Here is a 13054-nt window from a genome sequence, read left to right as displayed (position 1 = left end):
CTTTCTTTTCTTTTTCTTTTTTTTAAAGATTTATTTATTATGTATACAGGAGAGGGTGCCAGATCTCATTACAGATGGTTGTGAGCCACTATTTGGGTGTTGGGAATTGAACTCAGGACCTCTGGAAGAGCAGTCAGTGCTCTTAACCTCTGAGCCATCTCTCCAGGCCCCGACAGTGAGCTTTCATACCTCTAATCCTCCCCTCCGAATGCCAACTTTCAGTACCTCATTTTATATTTGATTTACACACACACACACATACTCCTGAAGGAATTGAAGCAGTTAAGGTCAGTTTATTAACCCCCTTTTTACTACTTGTGGTGTTACTGTGTTCCCCAAAATATTGTGCACCCTAATAAACTTATCTGGGGTCAGAGAACAGAACAGCCTCTAGATATAGAGGCCAGAAAATGGTGGCACACACACCTTTAATCCTAGCATTCCAGAGGCAGAGATCTACCTGGATCTCTGTGAGTTCAAGGCCACACTGGAAACGGCCAGGCATGGTAACAAGAGCCTTTAATCCCAGGAAGTGATGGCAGGAAGCAGAAAGGTATTTAAGGCATGAGGATGAGGAACTAGAGCCTGGTTAAACTTTTAGGCCTTTGAGCAACAGTTCAGCTGAGATCCATTTGGATGAGGACACAGAGGCTTCCAGTCTGAGGAAACAGGATCAGCTGAGGAACTGGCAAGGTGAGGTGGCTGTGGCTTGTTCTGCTTCTCTGATCTTCCAGCATTCACCCCAATACCTGGCTTCAGGTTTATTTTTATTAATAAGATCTTCTAAGATTCATGCTACAACTACTATAATGAAAAACCAGAGACAGGCGTTTTTGTAAAGAAATACGTTTACTTCAGCTCCTAACTTTGGCAGCCTGAGGTCTAGAGCCACCATCTGGTGATGGCTTTCTTGCTGGTGGCATCTCAGAGCGGTGCTGAGCATTGCAAGAGACCGGAAGCACTTACACCGTGTGTCTCTCTCATAAGCCATCAGGATCCATTCATATGGGCTTTGTTCTAATGACCTAAGCTAACTCTAATCAGTTCCCCAAAGCCTCATCTCTAAATACCACAGTCAGATTACATTTGCAGCCTCTGAGCACCTCATAGTAGGGATTAAGTTTCCATCCGTAAGAGCTGGGGGCAAGGTGGGGGAGGAACATGTGAAAGATCTTCAAGTCACAGCAGTTGGAGAACAGGGCCCTGGGTCTCCTGGTGCTAGATGAAGAGTGTTTACAGGTGGTCTGCTCCCCACGTAGGAATTAGACTGTGATAGCCACAGTGAGACTCTAGACCCCCCCCCCCACACACACACATTGGTCAACCCGAGAAAACCAAGCTTATGAAAATGAGGTCAGGCATGGTGGCACATCTTTTTATTCCCAGCACTCAGAAGGCAGAGGCAGGGGGATAGCTGTGAGTCTGAGGCCAGCCTGGTCTAGAGAGTGAGTTCCAGGACAGCCAGGACTACGCAGAGAGATCCTGTCTCAAACAACAACCGTTTATGAAAATGACATGGTTCACTGAATCACATCAGAAATGATATAGCACTGGGTAATTTATAAATAATAATAATATAATAGAAATTACTCATCGATATTTTAGGACTGGATGGTGGCTCATGTCTATAAATCCAGCACTTGAGAGGCAGCAGGAATACCACGAGGCCAGACCAGACTGAGTAGTGAGTTCAAGGCTGGCCAGAGTGTGAGACTGTCTACCGCCCCACCCCATCCACCCAGAAGGAACTTGTAGATGGAGGGAAGTCACCATCAGGGTGTCAGCAAATCTGCTGTTTGTCCCCTACACTCTGCTCCTTGCTGCACTCTCCCAACCTCTCACGTATGGCAGGTACCCTCATCACCAACCTTTCCCCAGAAGGACCCGCCTCTTAATACCACCATGATGAGCATTAGACTCCAGCACAAAAATTCTGGGGGACATCAAGCTTCAGCCCAGAGCACAGCACAAGAGCACTTTTCTACTTTCCCTCCTGGACAGTTAGCTGGTGGGCTGCACCCGGAAGCCAGGTAGGTTGCCTGTGCTTGAAGGGCACAGATTGCTTGCCATGCTTGAGAGCAGTGACTTTCTTTCTTTCCTGTTTGTTTTTCCGAGACAGGCTTTCTCTGTGTAGCCCTGGCTTTCTTGGAACTGGATTTGTAGACCAGGCTGGCCTCAAACTCATAGAGATCTACTTGCCTCTGCCTCTCAAGTACTGGGACTAAAGGCATGTGCCACCACTGCCCTGCAAGTGAAAATCAAAGGGTGATTCTTGAGTTAGCAGTGACAGCAGCAACTAGCCCCTGCCCCAGACTCATCTAATCAGAAACAGTGGGGCTTGGATTGCGGCCCGAGATCTGTTTTAACAAGCTCTCCAGGTGCAGGCTCAAACTTGAGAACCCTCCCTTTAGAGACACTGGGAGCTTACTTATCACTGCAGTGCTCGGCCAAAACTGGTGTTAGCATATAGACGTTTCTATATGCCTGTCTTTCAAAGAAGGTTTGTATCACAATGCTCTTTTAGGCTAGTGTAGAAACTGCTGCCCCGACAGAAGTGGGGTCAATACTAGGTCTAAAAGATGTAATATGAGTAGAATTGCTAAAAATGGATAAAGCCAGCCGGGAATGGAACTACTCCTGAAATCCCCGTGAGACAGTAGTTACACCCCCTTAGGCAAGGGAGTAGTGCTTTATGAGCTAATCACATTGCACATGTGACCAACCACTCCCTGATTGGGTGAGTAACACATAGTCATTTCTCTGGTTGGGGAGCATACCTAAGGTGTGTGAACCTTTTACTGGCTTGGCCAGTGATATGCTCTAAGACGATCAGTCTCAATAAAGATGACCTCTACTGAGGTCCATCAGCCCATTCTGGCTGTAACTCTCCCCCCCCCCCATTTTCCCATCCCCCAAAGGCCACTGGGCAAGACATCAAGATGGAATTCCTGGTATTCCTCCCTTGGAACATCTCCTACTTTGGGCAATTCTTTCTCACTTTTTCTTAATATAGCTACATTCACACTTCTCACTCTTGGCCACATTTCCTCATTCTTCTTGGGAATGAGACAAAGAACTCGAAAGCCATTGGCTTTGATGGTTTTGTGGTCATTGATTGCCTGGCACTCTAACTACTGAGTTAGACTCACTAAAAGCTGAAACTGCTCTTAACCCACATCACTAATGTTTGTGAGGTTCAGTCAAGAGGATCATGAGTTTGTGGCTAGCCTGGACTACAAAGCAAGGTCCTGTATCAAAAAGTCAAGAAAGGGGCTGGAGAGATGGCCCAGCGGTTAAGAGCACTCCTTGCTCTTGCAGAGGGCTTGGGATCAATTCCCAGCACTCACAGGGTAGTTCACAAACATCTGCACCTTCAGTTCAGGGGATCTGACATCCTATTTGACCTCCTCAGGCACCAGCATGCATGTGGTGCCCATATAGGCAGGCAGGCAGGCAGGCAGGCAGGCAAAAGACTCAGATAAATGAAATAAATAAATCTACAATAAAGAAAGAAAGAAAAAAGGAAAAAAGAAAAGAGATAAAGATATTCACAGGCTCACTGTAACTATGCATACAAAGCCACAAGGGTGTTGTCAAAAAGATGACCATATTCTTCAGAACACAGGGGACATTTGGAGTGTGGGACCGTATGACACCCTTACCTATGAGGGCAAAGATGTCAGAGAAGGCACAATGGAGCAGAGGAAGAAGGCTTGGGGAGACCTCCTCAGGAGAGAAGCTGTGGGGAGTCCCACAACCACAACCACTGAACTTACTCACTCTGATTGGCCAATGAACAGTTCTCAGCTGACTTTGCTGAAATGAGTGGGCGTTCAGGACATCCACGCAATACCACTTGACTTAGATACCTGTTAGTTTTGTTTTCAAATCTCAGTGTAACAATGGCTTGGAAGGCAGCAACTGTCCTATCATTCACGCACTGGGAAGCTCAAAGGCGGGCAGTTCAGAGAGACTTGTGTGTGGCAGCTCCCCAGTTCTCAGGAACCCCAACATTTTGTCCAAGCACCCGAACTTATGCCTTCCATTCTGATGGTATTACCTCATGGCCTACCCAATAGGACAGAAGCTCCAGCCAGGGCGTTTTTCGGGCTGGTAGAAGAGCAAAGCGGGGCTCCTTTGAACCAGCCTTCTTGGAAGTCAACTGAGATATATCGCATTGGCCAGCACTGGGTTGTGTTGTTCTTTTTTTTTCCCCACTGTGGGCCAAACTCAGGACATCCCACCATCCAACTCCTGATCCTCCTGCTTCCACCTCCCAGGCACTGGGATCAGAGGCAAGCACCAAGACACCTAGATGAATTGTTGCCCACCTCTCTCGTGTTTTTATTCTTCTTTTTCCATATAGCTCGGGCTAGCTCTGAACTCCCTATATAGCCAAGGGCAACCTTGGAATTATGGTCCTGTTGCTGCCACCTCCCAAGTGCGGGGAGCACAGACACAGGCCCCGATGTCCATTTTGTGCAGGACTGGGGACTGAATCCAGGGTTTCCTCCATGTTAGGTGGGCACTCTTCCAGCTTCTAGCCCCACACTGGCCACTCTCAGTCGCAAAGAAGTCGTTGGAAATGTAAACTTTCAGCAGGACCCTGCGCTGTCTTATATAAGAATTAGATTTTCTTATGCATGGATCAAGGGGAGCGTGGAGGGCAGCAGGCAGTGAACAGGTTGCTGCTTTGTTTTTTTGAGACAGGTTTTCCCCTGTGTAACCGTCCTGGCTGTGCTGGCACTTGATGTGTAGACCAGGCTGGTCTTGAACTCACAGAGATGCACCTGCCTCTGCCTCTGGAGCGCTAGGATTAGAGGTGCTCACTTTCGGTTTACAGATTTGCTCTTGTTTATGTTTTTTCAACACTGTCTGGAAATCGCATATTGCCGAAGTGAGTGTTTGGATTGTTGCTTTCTTCTGAGGGTCTCCTCTGAGTGGGAAGGCGATTGGGGGTGGGGGGTGTGAACGGAGGGAGGGAGGAGGAGAAAGAGAGGGAAGAGGAGATAAGAAAACAAAGAACAGTTAAGCAGGCAAAAGTGTATATATACTTACTGTGGGGGTTTGAATGAAATGGCCCCCACAAGCCCATAGGGAGTGGTGCTATTAGGAGGTGCGGCCTTGTTGGAGGAAGTATATTCCTGGGTGAGGGGCTTTGAGGTTCGAGAAGCTCAATTCAGGCCCAGGGTTGTTCTCTCTTCCTGCTGCCCGCAGATCCGGATGTAGGACTCTCAGCTCCCTCTCCAGCGCCATGTCTGTCTGCATGCCACCTTGCTTCCTGCCATGATGATAATGGACTAAAGCTCTGAAACTGTAAGCCAGCTCCAATTCAATGCTTTCCTTTATAAGAGTTGCCGTGGTCATGGTGTCTCTTTACAACAATAAAATCCTAACTAAGACCTTACCTTATGCCAACTTCTAAGTGTTTCACTTTTTATAATTTTGAAAAAAAGTAGGACATGTTAAAGACAGTCATTCTGTTTATCCTATTACCTTAGGAAACAGTATCTTCCTTTCTTCCTTCTCCCCCCCACCCCTCTTTCCTCAGGCCTTTAATTCCAGAGTGCTCAAATGGGCGCCTGCCATGGCCAGCTCCAGTACCTCCTTGGTGTGAAAGCGAGCGTGCGTGCGTGCGTGCGTGCGTGTAGGTCAGAGGATGACCTTGGCTGTCATTCAGGTTTTTTGTTATTTGTTTTTGTTTTTTGTTTTCTGAGACATGGGTTCTCATTGACCCAGATTTTGCCAGGTGTGCAAGGCCAGTGCCAGGGCTCTGCCCATCTTTGCCTTCACAGCTGGGATTCCAAATACATGTCACCAGGCCTGACCTTAGAAAAGTGAGTTCTGGGGATTGAACTCAGGTCCTTGTGTTTACAATGCAAACAAAGCCTTTACCGACTGAGCCATCTCCCCAGCCTCACATTTTCTTTGCAGACAGCACATACCTTGCATTCTGTAATCTCCAGCATTATTATGGATGAGGCAAATTATGGGAATTGGCATTGCAAGGTGCAAGTAATAATCCTTCATGAACATTTTATACTTCATTCATGCAATGGCCATTTATTAAACATCCATTAAGTGTTTATTCCATAGTTTTTGCTGTAGACATAAACTCAGAATCCATTCCTTCATATAGCTTGCATTATTGCCGAGGGTCACAGAATTTAAGCAAGTTAACACATGCATGAATGAAGTCGTTCAGGTAAAGGGAGATTCGTGCAATGAAGGTAGCAGGAGGGTGCGGCAGTCCCAGAGAGGGAGGGGCTGTTTTAGAAGGAGGAACTCTCCTAGAAGAACTGAGACAAAGCCATTTGTAAACATGACTTACCATAAGCACTTGCATAGATTTGCCCTTCTCTTACAAAAGCAAGGATGTAACTTTTATTTAAATGAAGCATCAACAGAACCCCTCACCACCCAGCCAAGGGTAAAGAGACCATGAAGACCAAGGAGGAAACTGTCCCCAGTATTAGATTCATTTTGAAACAGAAACTTCTCTAAGCATGCACCACTTTTAAATGAAACAATTCCAACGTCATTCTTACTTAATCCCTATGCTAGATAAATCAGGAAATGGGATATCTGAGTAATCAGACTTGCCTAAGAGAGCATAATGATTTCTGGCAAGGAGAGCTCTGTTTATCAAATGAACCCGTTCTAGTTGTTCACGGGAAAGAACTGATTTCTATTTGTCATCTGTGATCTTACAAAGCTACTCATAAACTGAAAAAGAAAGCTGACGTCTAAGAGCGAAAACCAGAGACTAGATGTTCCAGTGGCTACAACACATTTATTACTTATAATTGAAACACAAATAAGTGACAAGAACTGACAGCACATGGGGCTTCCGGCTTAGTCTCTGATCTATACTGATCTACATACTCAGCACACCCTCCACCAAACCCAAGGTTATAAATAGACACTTTGGAAAAATTAAACCTGGCTCTCGTTATACCGTAATTATGTCACTAATTAGAGCCACATAGTTTGAAGTCTCTTGAAAACTGGAGTTGAAAGTAACATGAAACAACAGAGCATATGGGAGAGGAAGTCAGTTACCAACAAGATCATTCCCCATCAAAACATATTAATTTTGGAGGCAGTGAACTTTAAAAAGCTGCACCAGGCATGAGCAATAGTGTCGAGTCTGGTCCCAGACAGAAGGAGGTGAAGGTAGGGTGGGGTGGCTAAGAGGGGGGACAGAAACTTTCACAGGTATTAGCACTAAATGATGTTCACGTCCTTTCTAGTCCCACGTGTCTGTTTCAAAGCACCCTGAGAATGCGTTTCTAATACCAGCTTCATTGATATTTATATATATATGTAATTATAAAATTCACCCATTTGAAGAATACAATGCGATAATTTCTTTTTGAGTCAAGGATCTTATGTAGACTAGGGTAGCCTCCAATTCCGTGTGTGGCTGGAAGATGACCTTGAACCTCTGATCCTCTTGTGTCTGTATTCAGAGTTGAGGTGAGAGGCCTGTGTCACCACACTGGGTCTCTGCAGGACTGGGATACACCCAGGCCTTCCTCCATGCTAGTCCATCTCCAGGCAGAAAAGTGCTTAACCAGTATGTCACCTCAATCAAACCAGTGCTTAACTAGTATGTCACCTCAACCAAACCATTTTTTTCTTGTTATTTATGGGTTAGAGACTGTTACCAGCCTGAAGGTCATGACCTGTGCCCTGAAAGTCAAGTTCAATTACCTGTCTTTCCTGAGCCAATTAAAAAGCCAAATTAACAGCGAAAAGCAGAAAAAGGAGATTAATTAATTGTGGGCACACTGAGAAGAGGGGCAAAGACATCAGAGACTCCCCGGGTCCATTTTTGGAAGGGAGATCCTGAAGTGCAGATAAGGTTTCAGCAGAGGGCCAGTGACCAGGCTAGCAGTATGTGAGTCTGGGTGGTCCAGGCTAAGGTGTGGTCCTGCCCATCCTCTCTCTCTTCCCCTCTCTCTTCCCCTCTCTCTCCTTCTCTCCCTCTCTCTCTTCCCCTCTCTCTCCTTCTCTCTCTCTTCCTCTCTCTCCCTCCCCGCCCCTCTGTCTTTTCCAAAGTGGCCTGAACAGTTGTAAATCTCTTTCTGAGAGAAAAGTTTCCCTTTAGGTTTTCTCTCTTCCAAGATGAGATTCCTAGGGTGGGTGGGGGGGAGCTCTGATTTCTTGAGATGCATTGTTTCAATATTTTAAAAAACATTTAGTGGGACAATTTTTTCTTTTCTTTTTCCTTTTCTTTTTTCTTTCTTTCTTTTTTTTTTTTAAGATAATCATAATCATAATTCCTACCAGCCTGGCTACAAAATTTTTTTTTTTTTATATTTTTAGTATAAAGGTGTTACTAGAATTTTAGGGAGTTCCTTCATGGTAGCTAAATGATACCAGAAAATCAAGGTCTTCTCTTGGAGGTTCTCAGTTTCATTGATAAAATAATTTAAGAATGGACTCAATTGGAAGTTGGAGGACAATTTTATATGAGAGTTTAAAAGAAAAACCTCCAGGGCAGGCAAACTGTGAATCTCGACAGCTGCCCAGGGAGGCAAATAGAGAAGATAAAGGAAAAAAGAAAAGAAAAATAGAGAACTGTAAGCCAGCACGGAAGTGCATGATGGGGAGGAGCTTTTGAGAAAGTTTAGAGAACAGAGGCTTAGAAAAGAGATAAAGGAAAAGAAAAAGTTTGGCTTTTCTGAGTAACTCAGGAAAGTGGGAAGACTTAGGAAAGCTGTGTGTCAGCCGCTCCATAAGAGAATGTACTGGGGGGAAGGGATGCTGGAAAGGAAAAGTGAACTAGCTTGTTAAAGAGAAGTATGCCACTGTACCTCTTTACCATTGGCGTCAGGTGTGCCCGCCTTCCTAGGGGTGGTGCCTTAGTCAGTGACTGACATCCTTCACTGAAACGTCAGTTCTCCAAGCAGGCCAGAGTCTATGTTCTTAAGCAGAAGGAGTTTTCCCTTAACTGGCCTTTACTGCTGCTGTGTCAAAGGTACTTGGAGGCAGTAACATCATCCAGCTGGTATCAATGGGGATATGGTATGCCATGGTGATTCACAGGAAATGTGTGTTAATAGGCCTCCCTGCAGCTAGTCTACTGAAACCACGGGGATTAAAAAGAGGAAGCCGGGAGGTAGTGCACACCCTTAATCCCAGCACTTGGGAGGCAGAGCCAGGAGGATCTCTGTAAATTTGAGGCCAGCCTGGTCTACAGAGCGAGATTCAGGACAGGCACTAAAAACTACACGGAGAAACCCTGTCTTGAAAAACCAAAACCAAAACCAAAAAAAGAAAGAAAAAAAAAAAGAGGGGTTGGGTCGGACGTAGGCACACAAAGACTGCTATCAATTAGGTGCTGCAGCCAGACGGGCCTTTCTGATTCCGGCATGGCTGTTTTACTTAGCTGCCTGACCCCAGGAAAGAGACTTCAACTCTGAGTTTCAGTTTCCCCATCCGTATCCCACTTCCTAGGGGTCTGGAGAAAGTGAGACAAAACATGCAAGGGCCCCAGCATAGTCCCAGCCCATGATTAGTACTCCGATAAAATTGGCTCGCTGTTTTCATGTTTATAGGCTGGCACACAGTATTTCATAGACCAGATACTGCGTATGCAAATGACTGCATACAACAAGGGGGAAAATTGTGATCGAAGTTTGGCGTCTACTGGACACCACAGAATACGGATAGGAAATTTTGGGGGTGCTCTATATGAATGGGGTGTTTTGTAACACTTGTCATCAAATTACACCCTTAGGGGAATTTAAAATAAAACTGACCCCCCCCGAACCCTAAAATATATAGCTTTAACTTTTCCAGTTGGACTGCTCAATTATTTTGCAAGTTAGAAGCAGGAATCAGTTTCTAAACAGTCAAGAGATAATGGAGAAGGCACACGAGGTCCTGGGGATGCTTCCTTAAAAGAAGAGAGCATCCCTAGCCTCAGGGATAATTCAAGTACACATCTATTCGGATTTACAAAAGGGCCGAGTGAGAGAGACTCTGTAGCAAGAACCACCTGGACCGGGTTGGGAGACTCACAGGGCTGTGAGTTACACTGACGCCTTAGCTTTGCAAACACAGAGGCAAACGAGTTCCTGACTCTGGAAGAGGATGCTCTCCACGCAGGGACTTGGGCATGTGATGTGTCAGATGCCTCTAGGTGACCAGTGACCCGTGGCTGTCCTCCAGAAGCATCTGCCAGGCGCGCTGCCCTCTGGGCGAAGTAGACGCACCGGAGGAGCCAGACGAAGGGCCAGGTGGACCACTAGCCACCGAGGGAGCGCAGCCACGACCTTGGGGGTTGTCAGCTCCTCGCGCGCTCTAGTCCGGGCGCCAGGCTCCGGTTTAACCCTCTCGGGGAGGCGGGTACCCCAGAGATCCTTTCCCCCCCCACACCCCCGGGAGCCCGCTGACTCTGTTGGGTGACTCCGCCCCCACGGAACCTTGGTTGGCTGCTCTCGAAGGAGCCGCGTGCGGGGGGGGGGCGGGGCGTTAGCGCGGCATCCGCTTGGGCACTGGTGCGCCGAGGAGCCCCCGGCGCCGGGGGCGGGGCGGAGACAGCTCGGTCCGGGCCGCGCGGGGCCGGGGCAGCCCCGGTTCCGCCTCCACCCGCGCTGGGCTGAGCCCAGAGCCGGGGAGAGTCGGTTCTGAGTTCCCTGTGGGTGTGCGGCCGCAGCAGAGGGGAACATGGCGCTCGTGGGCAGCCGAGTGGAACTGGACGCCGATGAGGTGCGAAGACAGGCAGAGCGGGCTGGTGCCGGCGCCCGGGGGTCGGGGGGCGTGGGAAGGACGCGGAGACCCGCGGGGTCCCGACTGGCCGGGAGGGTGGGCAGGGCTGTCCTTCACGCCGAGGAGCGTCCCGCGGGGCCGGGCAGCGCAGCCCGTAGCGGGGCAGCGCAGCCCGGAGCCGGCCCGAGCCTTCCTGGAGCCTCTGGGTTTTTGCGGAGCGGTTCTGGACCCGACTGTGGTCTTCCGTATAAGTTCCGCGGGGTGTCCTCCGGGCGGGCGGGGCAGGGCTGTCTAGTCACCCCGGGGGCGAGGGCCGGAACCTCAGCTCGGAGGCCGGGGAACGTCCCTTCTGGTCCAGAGCCGCTGGCGGCCTCGCCTGCCTGGGCTACCGAAGTGACCCGCCGCGTCCTCGCGCGACGCCGGGGTCTGAACGCTCCCGGGCGGGGGCGCCCGACCTGTTGATTCGAGCGCTTCCTTGAGCACTTCGGCTGCAGCGGGGAGCGCGCTCTCGGAGTTGAGGGTCAGGCTCCTGCCGCCGCCGCCGCTGCTGCTGCTGCCATTTTACCTGACTTGAATTTTACAAGTCGTGGCCCGAGAAGGCTTTGGTTTCAAATGATGCAATAGGTGGATGATTTAGAGGAGACGAATTAGGATTCTGTCTTGACTGCCAGAGGATCCTGGTAACGAATAAACACTGTGCTTTAAATGTTGGCCTTAAGAACTGATCAAAAAATGCTACTGATAGTTAAGGCCAGCCAAAGCTGCCTTATTACCTGCTTTGCAGTGAGGGCCAAAGACCACATACCAAGGAACTAGCGCTTGTCCAAAGGCACGGATGTGTTGGGGGACCTTCTAGCTACACACAAGGCAAACAGTGAGATAGCTTATTTGTTACTACTTTCTTCTGTGACGACTTATTTATAGCTTTAGGCAGTATTTTTGGTATGACCTGTTGTCTGCCTGCCCTTTTTAATTTTACAGCCCTAGATCTTTTCTGTAATCGAGGTAATAACACCTTTATGGTACTTTGACCATCTATCATTTCCTTAGAAGTTTCTATGGCTCCCTCTTGGGTATACATTTAAATATTCATGCCCTTGGCATTGTAGACTCTCTACAGAATGGTCTCAGTTGCTTATTCCCAAGCCTGTCTCCAACTGCTTCCCCGCCCCTCACCACATAGTATAATTGTATTGAAAACGAAGGGACAATCCTGAGCTTGGTGACAAAGGCCTGTAATCTCTGCACTCAGATGACTGAGGCAGGAGAATCACTAATGATGAGTTCCAGGCCAGCCTGGATTACACCCTCATCCACTAGCATGGGGTTTTTTCTTCCCTAGTAAAGAAAACAACAACAAAATCAGACAAACAAACAAAAAAGACTCAGAACCTCTCCTAACAGTGGAGTGGTATTTCTAACCCCTGCTCACTGTTGGGGAAATGCAAGCCATAACAGTAGCTGTAAACTGGGACTGTCTTGGCATAATTGAGACAGGGGACACTCAGTGTGAACTGCCAATTAAAAAAAAAATCAAAAAACTCAGGAATGGAGAACAGCTCACTAGCTGGTGACGAGGGCTTCAGCTCATGTGGAGTTAGTTTCAGAGCAGCCTGGCACAAAGACTTGAATACATGTTTGTTGAGTGACTGCGTGACTGCAGGGGAGATAATGGTTTGATCAGGCCTGAGGTTTTGCCATATCGTTGATTGACTATTAAGCTCCTATTTCATGGTAGGTATTAGTCTGTCTCAGGTGATGGGCAAGGCACAAAGAAACTCTTTGTTCATGTCAAGTCTACCTTTATCCCTCATGGTGTATGGGTATGTTGGCATAAATTGTCCAGTCTTCACTGAGTATTCACTCTGCTTAAATTTGGTACCTTAGAAGGACAAGGTTCAGTTTTGGTTGTCTAGGTTTCAGCATGGGTGAAAGAACCCAGGGAACCCTTTAGGGCGGGTAAGGAGATGTGCATTTAGGGTGTTGTAGGTGGTACTCTTGAGATGCTTGTAAACCGCCCTGGACTGTAAATGGACTAAAGAACTGCACCCTGGGGGTACACGACTGTCCTTCCGTTTCACCAGATGTGCAGAACGGAAGCAGCTTATCCAGGGGTCCGTACCCTTGAGAACACTTTGCTCTGATGCTCCTGGGGAAAAAAAGGGACCAAATGGTGTAGCTGAGAGAGCGCTAAGCATTTTGTCTGTCTCAAGTGCTTGTATTTTGGGGATTAACTTGCCCAGGGCCATTTATTCATTGGAATGGCAAACATCTGATTATCTCAGGTGCCGAGCTGGTGCTGATTGGGAGAGACAGCAGTGCCTGAGACAGA

General features: G+C 47.8%; 1 protein-coding gene across 1 annotated transcript in view; it reads left to right on the top strand.

The window, feature by feature from the left end:
• Positions 1-10529: 10529 nt before the first annotated feature.
• Ttc39b (tetratricopeptide repeat domain 39B) overlaps positions 10530-13054 on the top strand; it is a 99372-nt gene continuing 96847 nt past the window's right edge. Inside the window, exon 1 of the mRNA XM_006975990.4 lies at positions 10530-10722. Coding sequence (XP_006976052.1) covers positions 10681-10722 — 42 coding nt within the window. The 5' untranslated portion in view covers positions 10530-10680. The remainder of the gene's footprint in view (positions 10723-13054) is intronic.

Source organism: Peromyscus maniculatus, chromosome 2, assembly GCF_049852395.1.
Source record: "Peromyscus maniculatus bairdii isolate BWxNUB_F1_BW_parent chromosome 2, HU_Pman_BW_mat_3.1, whole genome shotgun sequence".
In the NCBI taxonomy this organism is placed as follows: Eukaryota; Metazoa; Chordata; class Mammalia; order Rodentia; family Cricetidae; genus Peromyscus; species Peromyscus maniculatus.
Note: the sequence above shows the minus strand (reverse complement) of the source record. Positions and strands in the feature narration are given on the sequence as shown.